The sequence below is a fragment of the Cervus elaphus genome, chromosome 12, assembly GCF_910594005.1.
Source record: "Cervus elaphus chromosome 12, mCerEla1.1, whole genome shotgun sequence".
In the NCBI taxonomy this organism is placed as follows: domain Eukaryota; kingdom Metazoa; phylum Chordata; class Mammalia; order Artiodactyla; family Cervidae; genus Cervus; species Cervus elaphus.
Window position 1 is genome coordinate 29,600,996 of NC_057826.1, and position 21,506 is coordinate 29,622,501.

The 21,506-nt window shown below is 35.5% G+C and overlaps 1 protein-coding gene across 3 annotated transcripts in view; it reads right to left on the reverse strand.

Annotated features, from left to right (window-relative positions):
• Positions 1-8,423: 8,423 nt before the first annotated feature.
• PPM1A (protein phosphatase, Mg2+/Mn2+ dependent 1A) overlaps positions 8,424-21,506 on the reverse strand; it is a 46,631-nt gene continuing 33,548 nt past the window's right edge. Inside the window, exons 3-5 of one of the 3 annotated variants that reach the window (XM_043918993.1) lie at positions 17,935-18,043; positions 16,472-16,529; positions 8,424-15,249 (exon numbers count right to left, since the gene is read on the reverse strand). In XM_043918993.1, the coding sequence (XP_043774928.1) occupies positions 15,220-15,249; positions 16,472-16,529; positions 17,935-18,043 (197 nt within the window). In that variant the 3' untranslated portion in view covers positions 8,424-15,219. Of the gene's footprint in view, positions 15,250-15,927; positions 16,395-16,471; positions 16,530-17,934; positions 18,044-21,506 lie in introns of those variants that run through there. The other 2 variants (XM_043918992.1, XM_043918994.1) reach the window with 2 other exon arrangements.

The following is a 21,506-nucleotide window of genomic DNA, read 5'->3' on the forward strand; positions in this document are numbered from 1 at the left end:
TCTGGTGGTCCTGGAAACACCTCAGAGAGATGGGCCTCCGTCTCACCTCTGGGTGATGATTCCGCAAATATCTGCTTGTGCCCAGGAACATGCAGTAGAGACGGCAGATGGTTTCCACGTGCACTGCCTCCCGAGTCACAGGTGTGGACCTCAGTGGAGGGGCTTTTGACAGGAGCAGCTTTAGGGTATTTCAGGGTTTTGTAGGCAGGGGTTCATTTAATGTTGGGGAATAATTCTCCCCAGCAACACTGGGCAAGACAGCTGAGCAGCAGGGAGATGAAGCATCCGGTAGGTGAGCAGAGCCCATGCTGTTAGGTTTTGCTTTTGTTTTTCTTGCTTACTACTTACCTTCAGAGAATTTCTCCTAAACAAATCACATTGACTAAGAAGAAAAATATATCACTGTTTACCTTATGTCCGAGCCGCAAATGGTGGAGTAACAACTGCTTTAGAATGGAATCAAGCAGAGCACCGTGGGTGAAGGGAAGCTTTCTGAGAGAATAAAGCAGTGTTGACATACAAATGATCACATTCATCGTGAATTGACTTGGGTAATAGCTTTAGAAGCAGCTCAAAAATATGCACATAATTATACACCTTAAGATAGTCACATCAGAGATAAGTTGCTGACACACTGGAGATTGTTTTATAATGTTTTTTAATTTTTGTACGTTGTCCATCTTAAAAACTTGGAGAATGATAAACTATCAGAAGGCTGACTGCTTGTAACTGCCCCCACATTCTCAATGTCAGTGTTACTTTGCTTTGGCTTGGAGGGAGGTGGTGGCAAAGGGCGGCAGCAGCAGAGCGAGAGCAAACAGGAAACCTCAAACAGCATTTCATGTGGTCCCGCCTCCCTGCGCCCGCCAACTCAGAGTGGAGGGTTCAAACTAGACCACAGCTCCTGGCTCATGCTGGGCGGGTAGTAGCCCGGCTAGCTAAGGTTGTGAAGAACGCCTTCGACATGAATCCGAAGGGCTGCCAGAGCTACTGCCAAGGCTCTCCGCAGCCCATCTCTCTTCCGGAGACTCCAGAATACTCCATCTGGGTGAAAGACATAACAAGATAGATTTTTCTAACTGGACAATCAGCCAAAATTATTTAAAGACTGAGGTTCGGGGCAACACTGCCCTGAGGAGGAGTGGTGTAAGAGAGAAGGTGTAAGAGTGGTGTAAGAGAGAAGGACAATTCCATGTGTTACTGAAATGCCACTGAGTAAAGCTGATTTGAGATAAGCAATGTCGTACTCATAAGATAAATTTCATGGAAGCTCTTTTCAAGAAGCAAAGGACCCAAGAATTTGGCTTTCTTAGAGATCTATCTTTCTCTAAACCTCTCTTATCTTCCTTTGTCTTCTTTGGTCACCTCCTCCAGTTCAGTTCAGTTCAGTTACTCAGTTGTATCCGACTCTTTGTGACCCCATGAACCGCAGCATGCCAGGCCTCCCTGCCCATCACCAACTCCCGGAGTTCAGCCAAACCCATGTCCATTGAGTCGGTGATGCCATCCATCCATCTCATCATCTGTCATCCCCTTCTCCTCCTGTCCTCAATCTTTCCCAGCATCAGGGTCTTTTCTAATGAGTCAATTCTTCGCATCAGGTGGCCAAAGTATTGGAGTTTCAGCTTCAACATCAGTCCTTCCAGTGAACACCCAGCACTGATCTCCTTTAGGATGGACTGGTTGGATCTCCTTGCAGTCCAAGGGACTCTCAAGAGTCTTTGCCAACACCACAGTTCAAAAGCATCAATTCTTTGGTGCTCAGCTTTCTTTATAGTCCAACTCTCACATCCATACATGACTACTGGAAAAACCAAGGCCTTGACTAGATGGACCTTTGTTGGCACAGTAATGTCTCTGCTTTTTAATACGCTACCTAGGTTGGTCATAACTTTCCTTCCAAGGAGTAGGCGTCTTTTAATTTCATGGCTGCAGTCACCATCTGCAGTGATTTTGGAGCCCAAAAATAAAGTCAGCCAGTGTTTCCACTGTTTCCCCATCTATTTGCCATTAAGTGATAGGACCGGATGCCATGATCTTAGTTTTCTGAATGTTGAGCTTTAAGCCGAGTTTTTCACTCTCCTCTTTCAATTTCATCAAGAGGCTCTTTAGTTCTTCTTCACTTTCTGCCTTAAGGGTGGTGTCATCTGCATATCTGAGGTTATTGATATTTCTCTAAGCAATCTTGATTCCAGCTTGTGCTTCATCCAGCCCAGCGTTTCTCATGATGTACTCTGCATGTAAGTTAAATAAGCAGGGTAACAATATACAGCCTTGATGTACTCCTTTTCCTATTTGGAACCAGTCTGTTGTTCCATGTCCAGTTGTAACTGTTGATTCCTGACCTGCATACAGGTTTCTCAAGATGCGGGTCAGGTAGTCTGGTATTCCCATCTCTTTCAGAATTTTTCACAGTTTATTGTGATCCACACAGTCAAAGGCCTTGGCATAGTCAATAATGCAGAAATAGATGTTTTTCTGGAACTCTCTTTTTTAATGATCCAATGGATGTTGGCAATTTGATCTCTGGTTCCTTTGCCTTTTCTAAATCCAGCTTGAACATCTGGAATTTCATGGTTCATGTACTGTTGAAGCCTTTCTTGGAGAATTTTGAGCATTACTTTGCTAGTGTGTGAGATAAGTGTAATTGTGTGATAGTTTGAGCATTCTTTGGCATTGCCTTTCTTTGGGATTGGAAAGAAAACTGACTTTTTCCAGTCCTGTGGCCACTGCTGAGTTTTCCAAATTTGCTGGCATATTGAGTGCAGCACTTTCACAGCATCATCTTTTAGGATTTGAAATAGCTCAAGTGGAATTCCTTCACCTGCACTAGTTTTGTAGTGATGCTTCCTAAGGCCCACTTGACTTCACATTCCAGGATGTCTGGCTGTTTTGGGCTTCCCTGATAGCTCAGTTGGTAAAGAATTCGTCTGCAATGCAGGAGACCCTGGTTCAATTCCTGGGTTGGGAAGATCCCTAACCCACTCCAGTATTTTGGGGCTTCCCTTGTGGCTCACCAGGTGAAGAATCCACCTGCAATGTGGGAGATCTGGGTTTGATCCCTGGATTGGGAAGATCCCCTGGAGAAGGGAAAGGCTACCCACTCCAGTATTCTGGCCTGGAGAATTCCATGGACTGTATAGTCTACGGGGTCACAAAGAGTCGGACCCGACTGAGTGACATTCACTTTCACTCTTATCCCCCTTAGGATGTGCATGGAAAGTTCCCACTAAGACCAACATTCTCTCTGGCTTCAGCTGCCTTTCCTGATACTTCTTTTCCTTTGCTGTTCCTTTGCCTGGAAGATTCTTCCTACTTAGCTTTGTGTACAGATATCTTGGGCTTCCCAGGTGGCGCTAGTGGTAAAGAACTTGCTGGCCAAAGAAGGAGACTTAAAAGACCCGAGTTCAATCCCTGGGTTGGGAAGATCCCCTGGAGAAGGAAATGGCAACCCACTCTAATATTCTTGCCTGGAGAATCCTACGGACAGAGGAGTCTGGCGGGCTTCAGTCCATGGGATTGCAAAGGGTCAGACCTGATTGAAGCGACTTAGCATGCACAGATATCTAACCTTATCCTTAACATTATGTATTCCAACTTCATCCCCAAAGGTGCAATAGCATTGACTCGTAATAATTTTGAACACTTAAAATATTACTCTCTGTGCTAATGTGGCCCCAGCCATTCTGCTACCAGTACCCCTCTCAAAGGGCACAGTTCAGAAGAGACCACACCTCCTAGAGTGTATGTAACACCAACCTAATTTTCTGCAGGCGCACACACATGTACAGGCTTATTCATCCATATTATATTGTGCCCCATGTTGGTAAGTAGGGTTGTTCATAATATTCTGGTTCGGTCCTTTAGGTCCCCTTGAAGTTAGATGTGACTCATTTTAGTCAATGAAACAAACCACGTAGAGGGAACAGGTTAAAAATCCAAGTAAGACCCTAGGGTTTGGATGAGACAGGCATGATTTAGAGCAGCCAGGAGACCAGTATGGAAGCAGAGGGAGGGAGAGGTGTGTGAGAAGTCACAGGGACCAGGTTATTTAGGGGGCTTTGTAGGGAGATCATGTAAAGCCTTTGATTCTTACTGAGTGAAATGGGAGCCACTGACTGGGGATGGGGGAGGTGGGGGTGGGGGTGGGGTTGGATAATTTTAAGTGTGAACCTTTCAACCTAACCCGCGCTGCTGAAGGATTTTTTTAAGCTTCCCAAGTAATTCTATCTTGCTGGCAGACTGTGATCCACTGCCTCAGAAAGGCCAAGAACAGATAATACTGTAGAAGGGAAACCTGCAATCCTTATCATAAACCTCATTTTGATTGCTTTCCCAATGGAACCTACAAGTGACAGTTAACACCTGAAGTTGGTTCATTCCCTTCTCCTAATACAGGGCCTTTGGAGGGACTTAATGGAGAGCAAAGAGAGACTTGACTAATTCATCAACTGTAATGCATTATTGACTACTATAAAACAGATGATTTATAGGGACTAAATTGATTAATTCTATTTGGAATTTCAAAACAAAATTTTCTTAACTTAAAAAAGATACTTTTTTACTTTAAAACAACCTCCTCCTGTTGCCTTTAGTATCTATCTCCTTTTCTGCCCCTCCTGCACATTCCCTTCCTCCTCCCATGCCAAAAAGAAAAATGCCAACTCCATTAAATGACTGCAAGTTAATGTTTAAGAAAAATCAGATTCTAAGATTAAAAATTATAATTCTTTTTACATGAAGTATTCCAATTTTTATACCTGAACAAATGATTTCTGAACAAAAGTGTTAACTTTCAGGCCAAGAAACTAAAGTGTCAAGACAGTTTCAACAGATTTAGAGCACCAAATATGTGATCCTCAAAAACTGCTACTTCATTCTTATCTCCAATTATGGAGACTTGCCCTCTAGGAAGTTTCCTTGGAGCTCTGATCCTCCCGAGATGAAGCATTTATAGACACTGTGGTCCTGTCAGATGTCAAATCCATCTGATGGTGAAGCAGGCAAACCTCTCTGAAGGTCAGGTTGAACCAGTAACAGTACTGATGGGGACTGTGCAGTGGACCTTGAACCAGGATATTGATACATGCCTATATAACACATTTATAATCTCACTATCATTAAATAGTCCAGTCTGTATGTTTTAAAAATCAGAGCACATGATAAACCTTTATGATACAAGAATACAGAATTCAAAGCTTTCAGATATTTCTAAAAAATATTTACAGAAGTCCTAAAGTATAATGCATGCTAGGAACTTAGGATATTTAAGGCAAAACCAAAGGGAAAAAACAAGGCAATCATTCTGTTTTCAGACAGAAAAGGAAATATTGAGGAAGGACATCAAGCAAGCTTCCTTTCTGTGACCTAGGCACAGAAACAGTTTCATTACCCTTAAAAAGACCTCTTTCCATTAAGGATCATTGCTGCAGTTTGGCAAAATACATCAAAAAAAGGCAGACAGTTATAAAAACTGAATGTCCATTAGGGGAACTTTTATTTGTCTAATGCAAAGTTTAAAAAATTACTTCCCATGTGCTTCTACTTCAATTACTAGAAAATTTTAAGTTTTTGTTAGGAATGTTCTGGAGACTTTTAGTCTTAAAAAACCATACAGTTTTGTTAGTAGGCAGTTAAAAGACCAGTGGCTAAAATAACTGAGAATAACTCTGCTCTCATAATGAAAGGAAAAGTGAAAAGTATTAATTGCTCAGTCGTGTCTGACTCTCTGTGACCCCATAGATTGTAGCTCTGCGACCCCATAGATTGTAGCCCACCAGGCTCCTCTGTCCATGGAATTCTCCAGGCAAGAATACTGGAGTGGGTAGCCATTCCCTTCTCCTGGGGAATCTTCCCAACCCAGAGATTGAACCAGGGTCTTCTGCCTTGCAGATTCTTTACACTTTGAGCCACCAAGGAAGACAATGACATAGAGGTAAACATTGTTTTCTTCATTAAATAGAACGAACTATACATTCAAAATGTTAACACTGAGAATTTAAAAGACAATCCCAGAATGGTTTCAGGATGCCAATATGAGGAAAATACATAATCCCTTTGACTTAGAACAAAAACTTTTCTAGCAAACCTTTTGATTTCTAAATACTAGGCAATTTTAGCCACTTTTTAACAAAACAAACACAAATAGCAAAATCTAAAAGATCCTTAGGAAGGGCACAGCTTGACTACAATCTAAGTCAGAGTCTGATCATCACCTAGAACTAAATTAGAGCCTTCATCCACCTTTAACAAGGACTGAACTTAAAGAGTATGATTCTCAGAAACTTAACTGATTGATTGTACGGATCCAACAGTCAAAGACTGAGTTGGATCCATACATTTCAACAGCCTTAATAAAATGTTTGAAAGGAACACTTCACTTATCTCAATTATGTAATATTATTTCCCCACCTTATATTTTATGCTTTATTATAATTCTGCCTCAACATTTAAATTCAATTTTATTCCCTTTCTGGGTCACTGCTGGAATAACATTTCTCATACCAATGTCTAGGCAGCAAGTTGGATCTATCCTAGAACAACTATAGGGGCTTTATGAAAAGTTGGAGTGACAATAAGTTAGTAATATGAATGTTATCTTAAGAGCTTTCATTTAATTTCAAGGTAGAAATTATAAATTTGGTATTGTCTATATTCAGCAAACTTCGTATTTGCAAATGTTTTCAAAGCTATAGCTTTTCTTTAAAACTTGTCATCCAGTTCTAAGGGTCAATTCTAAGGAGACATGATTTAACTGAAATATAAATGAGAAGTGCAGGTGATCCTTGAACACCACCAGGTTTAACTGCACAGGTCACTTGTAGGCGTATTTTTTTCCATTAAATATGTGCTACATTACTACCCAATCTGCTTGGTTGAGTCTGCCAACACAGAAATGAGGGTTTGGAAGGCCAACTGTAAGGTTATACTTGGATTTTCAACTGTACAGAGGGTCACGACTACTAACTGCCACATTGCTCAAGGGTCAACTATACTGACTTGCAATCTGATAATTTAGGAAGTAATTTAAGAAACTATTAAATCTAGCCAGATAAAAACGGCCATTTTGGTAGATAAAAAATGATCAAATATTGGCAATTTCACCAATCAAATGTCTAGAAAAACATTTGTGTAGCTATAAGGAAAGCCATAGAGAAAATGATGTATCTGAAAGGCCCAACCTGGTATCCCAACTACAGCAAAGAATGATACACATATAGTGTGTTTAGCTAATGCACTATTTAGGTAACAGTAACATGAAACACAATCTTATAAAAAGCTTTGTCAGTACTCTGAATAGCCTTATACTAGGCATGAGAATAAATATGAGTCTCACATAGACAGTAGGCAGCAGAACACAAATCTTTTACCAGTCTCTGGTTAACTGTTTGGTTTTGAGGCAAGTAAACCAAATTCTACAGAGGGCATTCATGCCAAGGTTTTCAGGGTAGTTCATCTAAGAATAGACTTTTTAACTAGAATTAAAATTTTTGTGATTTGATGGGAATTTCAAGTCTGAGCTATTAAGTGATAACAAAGGAAAAAAAAGGGAGTACCCCAGTATCAATTTCTCAGTATGTGACCAATTAAGACAGACAACTGAAAGCAACACTTTTTACTAAAAAAATAAGACTCCACAAAAACCTAGGTTCACCATTCAAAAGAAAAACTACAAAAAACAAAAACAAAACTACAGAACACACTTTGACAAGTGAACAGATACTAGTTATGCATAAACCAAATTAATCCTTATTTACTTCAATTTTACTTAGCTATAAGACTTGCTGCCCTTGCTTATGTCTCATTATTGTGTTTTCATTACAAACTGCAAATGAACAAAATAAGTTCTTGCAGTTCATAGAACTTTACTTCATCATCAGTTCAATGTACTCTAAAATCCCTCTAATTATGCAAGCTTATAAAATAAGTCACACTTTCAGACATGAATGAATACAGGGCAGAAGTAGTACAACCAATTCTCAGAATGAGCAGAGGAAGTGAGCATCCTAAACACTTAAGTGTCTACTAAGAAGGGCACACTACACCAGGGATACTAGCTAGGTGGAGAAGTCCTTTTCCAGGCCACTCCCCATGCAGTCTCAACTCTTTAAGGGAGTAACATGACAAATGAGATGTTCCTGCCAAGAGGAACAACTTATGGCTTTTTTTTTATTTCTGGGATGTTTTCATGAAAATAACCATCAATCTGAACTTACTGGCTTTCAGTCGTCTTCCTAAAATCAGGGAGGGACAATTCTAGTTCAAATCATTAACTATCAGATCTATCTTCTTTTAAGCAAATTAACCAAGTTCAATTGAACAAAAATTTTCTTAAGGTCTCCTAATGAATAAATTAAAAATTTCCAGGTTTCTAGGCAAATCAAAAATGCTTGCAGTATCAAACAATCATAGATACACACACATTATGCAATTGCCTGTTTATTTGGTGGCACCAGTTTTGCAAGCGAGAATTATTTCTACTTTCCATTTCATACATCTGTATCCACTCACAAGTTGAATGTGATTTCTTCAATGGACTTGAAAACAAAAAGTACATTCTTAAAAGTTAGAACTGAATTTACATACTTTCTTTGGACCAGGAAATGTACAAAATACAACATATACATTAATGGAATTTCTTTAAGAGTTTGGATCACATAAACTACAAACAGTAGATGAATTTCTATGGAGAATTTTGTTATACACTGTGTTTAGGAAATACTTCTGTATTAGTTTTACATGTATGGATTTTGAAAAATATATAATGCAACATGCTTTTAACACGGTCTCTCCACTCATAACATTTATACAAATTAATTGAAATAATTTCAAGAGTGAAACCAACCAGTATTCGGGCATATTACTATAAATAAGCTATTTTGCTGCAGATACGCTGTTGACTTGGGTAAGGGCTAACCAGATAAGACAACAGTCTCCGTTTCAAAATCCCCACAAATGGGAATTACATACACTATAACCAAACATCCAATTTTGGCAACAAATGCAACAAGCTAATCCATTTTTTCATGGTAGTTATGCTTAAAAGAAATCTCGTAATCCTGTACATTGGTGGCTGTATGTACCTATTTTAACATCTGTATCAGTAAATACCTAATTCCTAAGAATTTGAAGTGAATTAAATACTTAATAAACTCTGACAAAAGGAAGCTTGAAATCTTAAAACCTGAGTGAGATCTGACAGTCAAATGTGCTGCTTGTGAATATACTAAATCTATACTACACAGGTCAGAAATGTTCCATAAACATTTCTGTTTTACCTCGTCTGTTGAGATTCAAAAGTGGCAAATTTAGAAATGTTATCCTCCAAAACTAGCCCGGATACTAATCATTCTCTTTCCAGCCCTCAAGATACAAATTTTTAAAAGAATATGTTAATACTGATATTAACATAATTAATATCAGTTAATTAATTCTAGCCTAGACCCCTACCTCCTCTACCTTTTAAATATGGAAACTATTCTTTAAAATAGCCTCAAATTATTTTGACATCTTTGATGTATTTTTTATGGGCTCTGAAGGAAAAAGGCTGATGTGCCCTGTAGTATTGTAGTATAGGGTCTCAACCAGGACCCCATGAACCACTACAATACTGGAAACTTTGAGGAGTTATTTGCATTCTATGCATTTTCCTGGGTGACAAATTCCTAGGATTATTCAGTCTCAAAGGGCCTGTGACCCTAAAAGGTTTAGAAGCATTGCAACAATTTGTGCCATTCATTACACCTAATTAAAATAGTACTAATTTTGTTCTGCAGCTACCCAATTTCTTACACAAATCTAACTTCAGATAGTACCATACAAATACAAATATTACTAAAAGTTCTTTACTGGATGAGGAGGACTATTTAAAAAAAAATTTTTTTTAAACAATTTTTCTAAACATTCAGTTCAGTGAGAAAGCTATTATAGAACACTGGCTTTCGGAACAATGAAAAGAACTGAAAGACTTCTCAGTTGTTTCTATGCTGGAGAAGCAGTAATTTTTTTTTTTTTTTTATCATCTGACTTGTTAGAAAAATCAATCTGCAAAAGAAAAGATTGGTTCTTGCTGGTTTATGTGATGCAACAGTTCTTATTAATATACAGCTAGGTCCAAGGAAGACTTTTCTATGGCTTTTTAAATAATTAAGAGTAACCTTCCTCTGTCCTCCTCACTGGCATCTTCCCACTCCTTTTCCCACATTTTCCTATTTTCAGCCCAGGTTTACACAGTTATTAATTGGCTTGGTGAGGTAATGCACTAAGCTTTCTTGCTCAAGAAAATGGAATTGGCCTGTTTTGGTTTGGAAAAAAAAAAAAAAAGCCACCAAGAGGGTAGTAGAGGAAATGAAGCAACATTTCCTCTAGGATAGGGGAGAAAAAATTTCACTCTGTTGTTGTATCAAGTTAAACAACCCACCCCTCCCCTTTATAAAAGTATAAGCTGTCAGCTACAATTTCAGTTTTAATACAGTGCTTCTAACTGGCATACTCCTACCTGCTGGTAATATAATTAGGAAAATATGAGAGCAGAGGACACTAAATATATAAAACAGGGAAAAGGGAAAGAATCTATGTCAAAAGGAACAGAAGTGGAGCCAAATGCCTTTGATTATCTCTGTGTAGCATTCTGTTGGTAATAACACGTAACTGAGACTTATATTCTGACCCAATGAAAAAATACAGTATTATACTAATAATATTTAGAAAATGTATTCTTAAATCTTTCAAGCATATTCTGAAGTATTATATAAAAATTAAATACAACTCTAAACTCATACCACATTATAGAAAGAAGTAAAATTAAGCTTCTTAAATTTTAAACTATAGTCTTTCTAATGCCTAAAAGAAAAACTTAATTAGAAGACTAGATCACTTAATTTAAAAATGGTCATCTCACCAGCAGTATTTGAAAGCAAAAGTATATGCAACTCTTGAAAGTTTCCTTTGAAGAAAAATCTCAAATGAGAAACATTTATATATGGAAATATTTACATAGTATTTTCTAATTCCAAATCCTAACATAATACTGTACAAATGGCAATCAAAACATTAAAGGTTTAAACCTCTCATTCAAACTTTATGAATTAGAAGTATACAATATCATGAAATTCAAAATTAAAACCAAAAAACCCTGTAACCAGTTTCATCAGTTCCTTCAGAAACTACAAATAGAATTTCCATATGAATTTGTTCTGTAAAGATGGTCAGTAAAATTATTAAAAAAAATTAAAGCACAGTAATCACTTAGCTAAAATTGGATATTAACATTGGCAGTGTTTTTTCAAGAAAATACAGACTTTTGGTAAAATAAGGTTAGATAGATGCGTTTTTACTTTTGACTTTTTAAACTTTTTTGTCTGCACCATGTAGCATGTGGAATCTTAGTTCCCTGACCAGGGATTGAACCCACGCACCCTGCATTGGAAGCCTGGAGTCTTAACTACTGGACCACCAGGGAAGTCCTAGATATATGTTTTCAAATGCCTTAAACTCCTATTCCCAGGGTTGGATACTTCTAAGAAATACATTAACCTTATTTCTATGATTTGCTGCTGTCAGCAGGAAGTCTAAGCCATTCGTGAAAGGCAGTCAAGCACACTGAAGAGACATGAGCCTCATCAATCCAATTTTATTTCTAAGTAAAATTTTCTTTTGAATAAGATTTTTAACTCTGAGAAGAATAAAACAAAAGAGTTTTCAAGTGACTAAGGAACTGCAGATAAGCTCTTTGGGCAGAGCCCCACCTTGTTCAGGAAAGTATCTGGCAGAGAGCAGGTGGGCAGTAGCTATTTTTTGGATGAGTGATCCAGTTATGATATTAACATACATTAGATTATAAATTCTATTCAAATGTAAACTCCTTGAGAGCAAGGACCTATTCATTTCTTGATAGTTCCAAGGTGCTTACCCTAGAAGAGCATGTTGCAATTAACACTTAATTTTGTAGAAAAAGTGAGTGGATGGTCACTGAAACTACTGCTATAATTCACATTATTTGAATTATATAGTTGATCTGTTCTTTAACCCAAATTTCTTAATTTTATGTAGTAAAAAAAAAATTAAGTGAGCAGTACACTAATTGCACAGAACTCTAAAAACAAATTAATGCATCATAATTAAAAATGAGTTTGAAACAGTTCTAAAGCTGAGTAAGAAAAATACCACTTAGATTTTTAAAATTAATGCCAATATTGAGAACTGCTTCTGTTATCTGTAAAAGTATACTCCCTAACAAAGTGGAAATTAAGAGAGCCTACCTTGCTAAAATATAGCAAGAGATCAGTGAAATTACTAATGTTAGGGCAGCAAGAATCTGCCATACAAAATGAATGTCCCATTAAAAGCAGCAAAGTTAAAACATTTAAATGAAAGTACATTTGAATAGTATGTTATCATCACACAAGAACTTTTTCCCTCCAAAGAAAATATCAAACATATCAAAAAACAGAGGCGTTGCCCTGAGATGCTAATTAGCACACAAAAGGGGACAGGAGGTCAAAAATTTAAGTGGTACAAAAGTGAAGTGCACAACAGAGGTGCAAAAGTGCCTTTAAAAAGTGTGCTGGTTCCCCACACACCATGAGCCCCAGGAATCAAGAACACACACTCTCTGCCGTTACAATGCATACTTCCTTCCTGTCCTTTTATAATGAAAAATTCTATCTAGTATGGCAACATAGACTCACATGGAAAAGATTTAGTCTTCTTAGATAATACTTCATACATTTTTCTCTCACTTCCAGGCCTAATTTCAGTACTAACAATTCTAACAGAGGAATTTTTAACCTCCTCTTTTTAAAAGACTCTCAAAAAGTCACTAAATATGCTACAATGGCTTGAAATATAGCTTTCCATCACATATTTTAGTTATGATTTAAGATTTTGCATCTCAAAATCCTGTTCAAGTTCTTGAAATTTCCATAACTAAAAACTTGAGTCTACTTAAAAAATTAAGGAATTATAATAGGAATTTAGTTTTCAGTACTCGTAATCTATACTAGAAGCACTGGTGTTCATTAAATGTACATTAGGATGCTTACAAAGTTGTAACTTAGAACATTATCATACTTTGTACCCTACCACAGATTTAGACATTAAGCATTTACCTGTAAGTAAAGTACAGAATTGGTTCTGTAATTTCAACTGTTACGGATTTCTAAATATAAATAATACTTGTTTTTCTTCATGCTGGCTTAAGACATAAATTAAATACAATTAAGTTACATTTAATCACCTCACAAATAAGAAGGATAATGAAAAGATTTTGCTGGTATGTAACTACTTAAGTCTGAGACATTTCACATTATTGTTTCCAATACTTCTCTAACCTTACATTAGTTTTAAGGTTATATATACAAATATGTATATTTCCAAGTTAGGAAAAAAAACAAATATAACAAAATTATACTACTTTTTATATACAGTTTTGATTTTATATTCGGTGTTGTACTTAAATCTTACATTTTAAGAGGTTTGTAGTGGGGAATCTGGGAAAGATTGAGGGCAGGAGGAGAAGAGGACGGCAGAGGATGAGATGGTTGGATGGCATCACCAACTCAATGGACATGGGTTTGGGTAGACTCCGGCAGTTGGTGATGGATAGGGAGGCCTGGCGTACTGCGGTTCATGGGGTCGCAAAGGGCCAGACATGACTGAGTGACTGAACTGAACTGAGTGGGGAGTCTGCTTACTGAATGATTAAATTAAATGGTGAGTAAATACAACATTCAACCCAAAGAGACAAAAATACAGAAGGGCACAGCAGTAGTCTTTTCAATGTGACAGATTTTAAAACTTACTTTCACATGCTTAATCAGAGAAATTGAAACCTAAATTAGGTTATTTTTATATCTACAACTCTTTAAGCTGTTGGAACTTATTTTTAAAGGCCAACTGCTAAATATTATCAACATGCTGTATTTCAAATCACTAAATACATCATAACTACCTGGATTCTAAAGACATGGGCCACTTAAAGTCACAGGCGCGCACACACACACACACATACACACACAAAAACGCACACGCCCCCACCACTGTTAGATTGTCAAGCTTTGACAATTATTTTAATTATACAGTAGGCAAATTCAAGCTGATACACATCTTAATGAAAAAATAAGTAGCCAGAAAGAAACCCACTTAAAAATAGATCAAGGAACAACATAGACTTATATCTTTTACAGTCTTTCTAATAGAAGGGAACCAGTTCCATCTATGCCTTGAGTAACAGTATTTTCCAATTAAGAGACTAACATCTTTCTCCATGAGAAACTTCTCATTTACAATGGTATGGTGTTTTAAAATAAGGGCGGAGTAAAGGAGGAATTACACATACATGATTAAATTTCTTGTTTGTTAAATCAAGCTTTATTGATAAAATGGAATTCAGAATATCTTACTAGGAACAGCAGCAGGCCCAGCCAATCATGATAGCAAAAACGTGGCAGTCTCCTACCATTTGTAGGAAGCTGCTGCTTATCAATTAGTAATTAAATGTACGGACTTGTAAAAGAGGTGCAAAGAATCAAGGCATTTTAGCCCCAAGATTGATATTCTTATGAATATATTCTATTACCTGCAATACTCATGGCAACAAGGAAAGAACCTAAAAGACAGTTAAATGAAGGGACCGACTTTATCAACAATTCCAATCCCACTGCCAAGAACATTAAAATAGTTTTCAATTAACTCCCTGGATATTCAGCTTTGTAATAATATTTTGGAATAATTCTCCATAATCAGGTGCACATGTGAGTGTCTAGCTGACACGGCTGCTGCTCTTCCTGTCCCAACCCCAAGTCCAAACACAACATGACTTGAAAGGGCTATATATCTGTTGCATCACACGATAAGCCAAATACTTCTTGTAACTTCGATAGTGATTTAAAGCAGTTCATAATTAAATATGAGCATTTTTTACAAGGACAATTATACTTTACAAAAAACAAAATCATACAACAAAAATTGCTGGAGTCTGATTTACAACATATGAATTATGGTTTGAAATCACGTTTACATGAGTCTCAAATTTACAACAACAAAAAAAATCAGTTCTGGGCTAGCTGTTGTACTGCTGAAGTTCTCTGGTGTAATCACTCTCACCCATGTCATATATGCCCTTCTTAGAAGTTGAGGATGGATGTTTAAAAGGTTCAGTGAAGTTGAGCTGTACTCTCCTTTGGAGGTGAAGGTAAATCCATGACTAGATGAGCAGTTTTACCACATATCATCAGTTGATGTAGAGTCCTTTATAAAGGAAACAAAGCAAAACAATGAACTAAATTAAAACTTAAAGATGCATTATTTTCTGGGTAATGCAGAAAGATAAGGTTTTGTAAGGTTGATCTTTAGGATATAAATATTTTCTATAGTATATATGTACATGAGTTTATGAAATATCAATATATAATCTGTCCCAAGAATTGTTACAAGGCAAAAGAGTCGGACACAACTTAACAGACTAAACAATAAGAACCTTTCAGTTTGGTTTTGGAGTAAAACATTTAATAAAAGATTTTACGATGAGGTTGACCAAATGTATTTCTAAACCAATAAATTACCAGAAAGAACTGTATTTTTCTCTTCAATAAACCCAATTTATTTTTAGAATATTATCTTTATAAATTTTTATTGCATAAAAACCTCAAGTAACAAGAGATTTGAGGATGCTCCATAATGCAGTATATGAAATATTTCAGAGCTAGGCCAAAATGATTTTAAGTTACCAGTTTTTTGTAATCACAACAGTACAATCGAACTGTGATGAAAACTTAATTGAAGAATGTTGCTGTTGTTCGGTTGCTCAGTCGTGTCTGACTCTTTTGCAACCCCATGGACTACCGCCCATCAGGCTCCTCTGTCCATGGGATTTCCCAGGCAAGAATGCTGGAGTGGGTTGCCATTTCCTCCTCCAATAGATCTTCCCAACCCAGGGATCAAACCTGCATCTCCTGCATTGGCAGGCGGATTCTTTACTGCTGAACCACCAGGGAAGCCCTAATTGGAGAAAAGGGGCATTCTAAACATCTTTATATAAACAGAATTCTCTACTTTAGTATTTAAATGAAATGTGTAGCATTCCTGGCAAAGAATGGCTATTAATGGAGATGGGCATTCTGAGGTTCTGTTGCAGCTGCTTATAAAACTCAGAATTAATTCAAGAATCTGAGCAGAGGTACTCCCAACTTCAAAAAAATATTTAGTGGGAAAAAATTTCTGAAGTTGATTGCTTGAAAAGGCTTAAAAAAATAATTAAAAGGGACTTTCCTCCTGTTTGAGTTAAATGGCCACTCACCATGATTAATGTCCTCAAGCACTAGAACTGTGATGCAGGCAGAATTCAGAGCAATCAATCAGGGGTGTGTGTAAGAGAATGGGTGCAATAAACAGTTCTGCAAAAACAGGTAGGAAGGATATGCATTTAGAGTGGAAGGGAAGGGAAAGCAGAAGGAGCTAAAATGTTACTTACGGTGTCATCATTTTTGTACGGATTCAGTCTATTGTAAACGGCTTCAATTACATTCCGCCTACATTTAGGAAAAAAAAAAAACAGAAAGTTAATTCTTCAGAGCATGAGACTACTTAATAACTCACAGCCAGGTGTTCATTAAAATGTCAAGGATAATCATTCACAAATTATTTTACTTCTATTTCTTACTGTCAATAACTGAGCCTTATCTTAAGATATTTGGGCCCCATTGTTAAAGTACAGGTGAATTTATTCTAAAATGTACCATTCTACTAATACAATTAATAGAAGAAAAAAGTCATGGTTGGAAAAAAAAAAATCAATCTATATGGTCTATGTCTATTTGAACTGGCATTTAGTTTTTATAAGTCAAAAATAATGATACCTTTCTTAAGAAATAATATTAATATATTCTGGTTAAGAGTTGAATGTTTTGAAGTAGATATAACTTCAACATCTGTTATGATAAAATAATTTAGATATTTTACATATAGGTTTCTGCTTTTCATAATGTTCCTTTAAAAAAGCTCTATTAAAACTGAAATGTCAAATATGATATTTCCCTGGCAAGTCTAGTAATTACTTTTTGAATAATATTTTATTAAAAATAAGAATCAGTAGTGGTACTTCTGAGTTATAGCCTCCCTACTTACAAAACTGACTTGAAGCAATTTTATATTCAATCATTTCACAGAATATCATATCGGAAGAAACAATTTCCAAGATATAAATGCTTCAAACAGGAAGTTTTGAACAATTACATGAAATTTTTAAAAACATGGCTACACTAACAGAACAAGTAGAGAAACAAGGAAATTTGTCAATATATCTTTGTAGATCAATTACATGAATATCTGAGATAAAAACGTCTTAAGCCTTGAATTGTAAAACTGCATAAAGTCTCCACTGCAGTTTACAAAGATCTAAGGTTAATATGTAACACAGATTTAGTCCAGTTCTATGAACTAAAGTGCAAAGAGAAAAAAACAAGAAATGCATCTACCTATCTTCCTTCACACCAAAACCCAAGCAACCAGCATCGACAACCAAAAACATCGGGAAAATCAGAGATACAGAGGAGGAGGAGGAAGAGACAGATGCTCATCCATGGGGTATTCAGTTACCCAGGGATTAACAAAATCAAATTATAGTAGGAATAATACTGACACCTGGAATTTTATAGTACTATGTAATTGAGTTTAAAATTTTCTTTTACTGTATTATCTCATTTACACTATATGTGATAATCAGTGTAATCCAAGCCTCCACTGAAGACAGCCTTCAGTATAATTAGTTACAATGATATTCTGATACCTGTATATCATTAACACTGAAAAACAATGAACCACAAGTTAAACATTCTGAAGTCACTTTAGAAATTATGTAAACACACGTCTGACCTACGGACACCAAACATTTTCATGTACTGAGACAAATGCTAGAGTGTTCAAAATGTAACTTACTTGCTCGCCAGTTCACCCCCTGGTGGGAGGCTGGGTATGTTCTCACTCGCTAATGTGCGCATCACATGGACTAAGTCAGGGACGCCTTCCCCCTGCTTCTTTATGATTTCTGGGAATCAGAAGTACTTTTTTTGTAAGTGTTATTCAAATTTAATAATAATAATAAAAAAATGAAACAAAGATAACTTAGGATTTTAAGACAGCATATACATCTGAGATTTTCTAAACTAGTACAAGGGAAAAAAATCAAATTGAACTTTGAAAATTGATGACAAAAGGATGTACAAAATGATACAAGACATACAATACTTTCCAGATTAACTTCAAAGACCAAATATAAACAAGATAAAAATATGAAAAAATTTCATATTAAAATCAATATATTACATAATCAGGGATACGTGTGTACAAATGAGGATATTCCTCTCAAGATGCCAGCTAGTTACTTCTGAGGGGATTAACTCCTCTAATTAGATTGGAAGCATGTTTCCTGAATTTTGCCCTGAAAATACAGTACACATTAAAAAAAAATAAACAATTTCAAGATCTTAAAAAAGAAAAAAGAAACCCTTTAAGTATGTGGGATTTACTGATGATATACTAACACAAATCATATTTACATGTTTATATTTACAAAATGATACTTAAGTAGCATGGGCAGACTAGGTCATACACTTGAACCCCACTTGCTGCTTAACTTCTGTCTAAAGTATCTTTAAGCAATAAACAGATATATACCATTTCCTGTTGATTATCTGAACAAGGCCTACAGAATGGAAAAAAGTCTAAATTACTAAGTTTTTTTAAAAAGAAAAAATTTGATAAACCATACAACTGTATTTAAAATTGTTAATTTTAAAACACTGCTATTAAATGGGAGAGTGACATGATCTACAGTGTTGCCATGCAGATGCATATTGTCATTCATACCACAGAATACCAACCCATTATGCACAGACAACTTAAAGAGTGCTCAAATTATTCACTTTAAGTCCAAGAAGTCTTTACCTGGAGTTTTAGCATATTTATTCTAAACATAAGATCATGCCAAGAGTATTTGTGGTTATATGTTCAATTTTTTGTTTTCAATTATTTACACTAAGAAATTTTCTATGTCATCACTGGATATCATTCTAGTTCTCAATCTGTAAATACCGTTGAAAATAACAATGCATGTAAAGATTTTTCATCCTTCAATCAAGTTTCAAAATATTAATTCATCATTAAAGGCACATATTAAAAGACAGACGCTGCTACCCATACTTCTTTAAATGGCTCAAATTGTCCTTTTTAGGATTAAGGCCAAATTTTACCATCTTTTTTTTTAAACCAGTCTTAAATCTGAACAAAAAGCAAGCATCTCAGATTTGGTTTGCCAAGTTCCTTTATTGTATAATCTTTAACATCTAGTATATTTATTCTACATGATTCTAATGCTGGAAATTTGCTGTACAAAAATAAAGGAATTTGATGTTTACCTAAACTGCACAATTTCACAATCTAAAGTTGTAATACACTTAACATACAGTCTCTGCTAAGCCAGTACAATTATTGGACAGATAACTAGATACAATATAAATGAACACTGATGATAAATTCAACTGATGGTTTCAGGTCTAAAAACATTACCTCGAATCATCTATACTGGATGTATTATATACCTCCTTTGTTAAAATATAAAAATTAGGATATTTTAATTGTGAAGAAAATTACAGGAAGACAAATTCTTTAAAAAAATAAGACTTTAAAAACAGTCATATCTCCTATTCCACATGGGACCATACATTTAAACTATCTGAGCATTTAACACTACACTAGCCTTGCTTCTTTCTGCTTTAAAAAAATAAAGAAAAAGAAATTTTAAGAAATATTCCTTTAACTGCTCTTGGACTATTCATTTCAATTAGAATTGTAAAAAGACTGAATGCTTTTATTAAAGAATATATGTGTATAGAAGATCTACATTTCACATGCTCATATATGCTGCTCCTCCCCACTTCCCTCTGCCAAGTCTGAGAAATTCTATCAGTTATCTCCAAATTAGCAACTTTAAAGCTTGTGCAGTCAGTAGCAAATAAAAATATAAAAACAACACAGGTATCCTCTTAAATTGGCTTAGAAGGACCACAGCCTTAAGTGGTATAGTTTAAATTATGAGTTCCATCTTTTCACAACCCTAGAGAGTCAAGTATTTCGTAGATCATAGGAGGAGAGCCAAAAGCCTTTGTCCTTTTCTGTGGTGTGGACAGAGAAGCCACAAGTATTCAATGCAAATAAAATGAGGTTTAGTAGGTCACAGCAATTTAGCGAAGGCATGTATTTAAAGAAAGAAAAAAAGGAAAAGGTATTCAGTGCCTGTTTTAAAAGCTGACTGCAGTATTTATCACTTTTTAAGACACATAACAATTTTTACAATGCAAATAGCTACATTCTTTCTATGTTTTTAAATATAGTAGTGATTTTAATTAATGTAATATTTAGATGCAGTCTCATCAAATCTACCTTGGTAAAGGATATTGTATTTCTGACATAACAATCTCCAGTTGAACAATACAAGTATAACAAAACTTCAACATACCCAAAATATTGAGTATTAATGTAAAGTTTGTTCAGATGGCAATTCCTGCTTGATAATAGGCAACATAAAACTTAATATTATAACATAAAATTACCTATCTAAAGCAATTATTTATAATTGCATCAAAAACTTAAAAGAGTGCACACTAAAGAGAAAAAGCAGCAATTCATTTCTAAAATTTGACTCCATTTCTTAAGTAAATAAAACTAAAGTAGGTATTTCTTTAAATCAATAAGAAAACATGTAGACTCAAGTTAAAATGCCAATAAATTAAATATCAACATATCCCAATATATACTCTTTTTCAGGTTTTGTATTTTTCCAAGAACAAGCAGTGTGAACCAATGTGCTATAACTTGGTAGCATTCTAAGTATTTTCTTACTGTATTATGTATTAATAACTCATATTGAAATGCATTATTTAAAACAAAGAATTTCCAAGACCCTTGGTAATAGTGAGGAAACAAACTCACTGAATAGTATGCTTAGTAAGTGAAATACTAAATACTACGTATATACCAGTAATAGATATATCACTATCAAGAAGGGGAGAGAAGTAAAAAACAAAATAGCAACTCTAAGACAGTACTGAAAATCAAAACCAATCACCATTCTAACACCAGACTAATTATAACTGGTATCAAACAGTAAAAGGAGAGAAAACAAAATTAAAGTGCATATTAATTTTAATAATGCAGGCACAACAGGATTTAAGTATATAGTATATCAATGTTTACATGGTATTAAAGGTCTTTAATAGTGTATCAATGTTTACATGCTATTAAAGGTCTTTAACGTGCAAAGTAATAACATTAGGAGCCAAAAAAATGCATTTTAACACTATCATAGGCATGTCAAGTTTTTCCTGCTTAAAGAAACTGCATAATCTACAAGCTTATTGCATAATGCAATAAACTGTAATTCTCTGGGGATACTTAATATTTATACCAAATAGCAGCTGCATCAATAATTATTTTAACATTTTTCAAATATT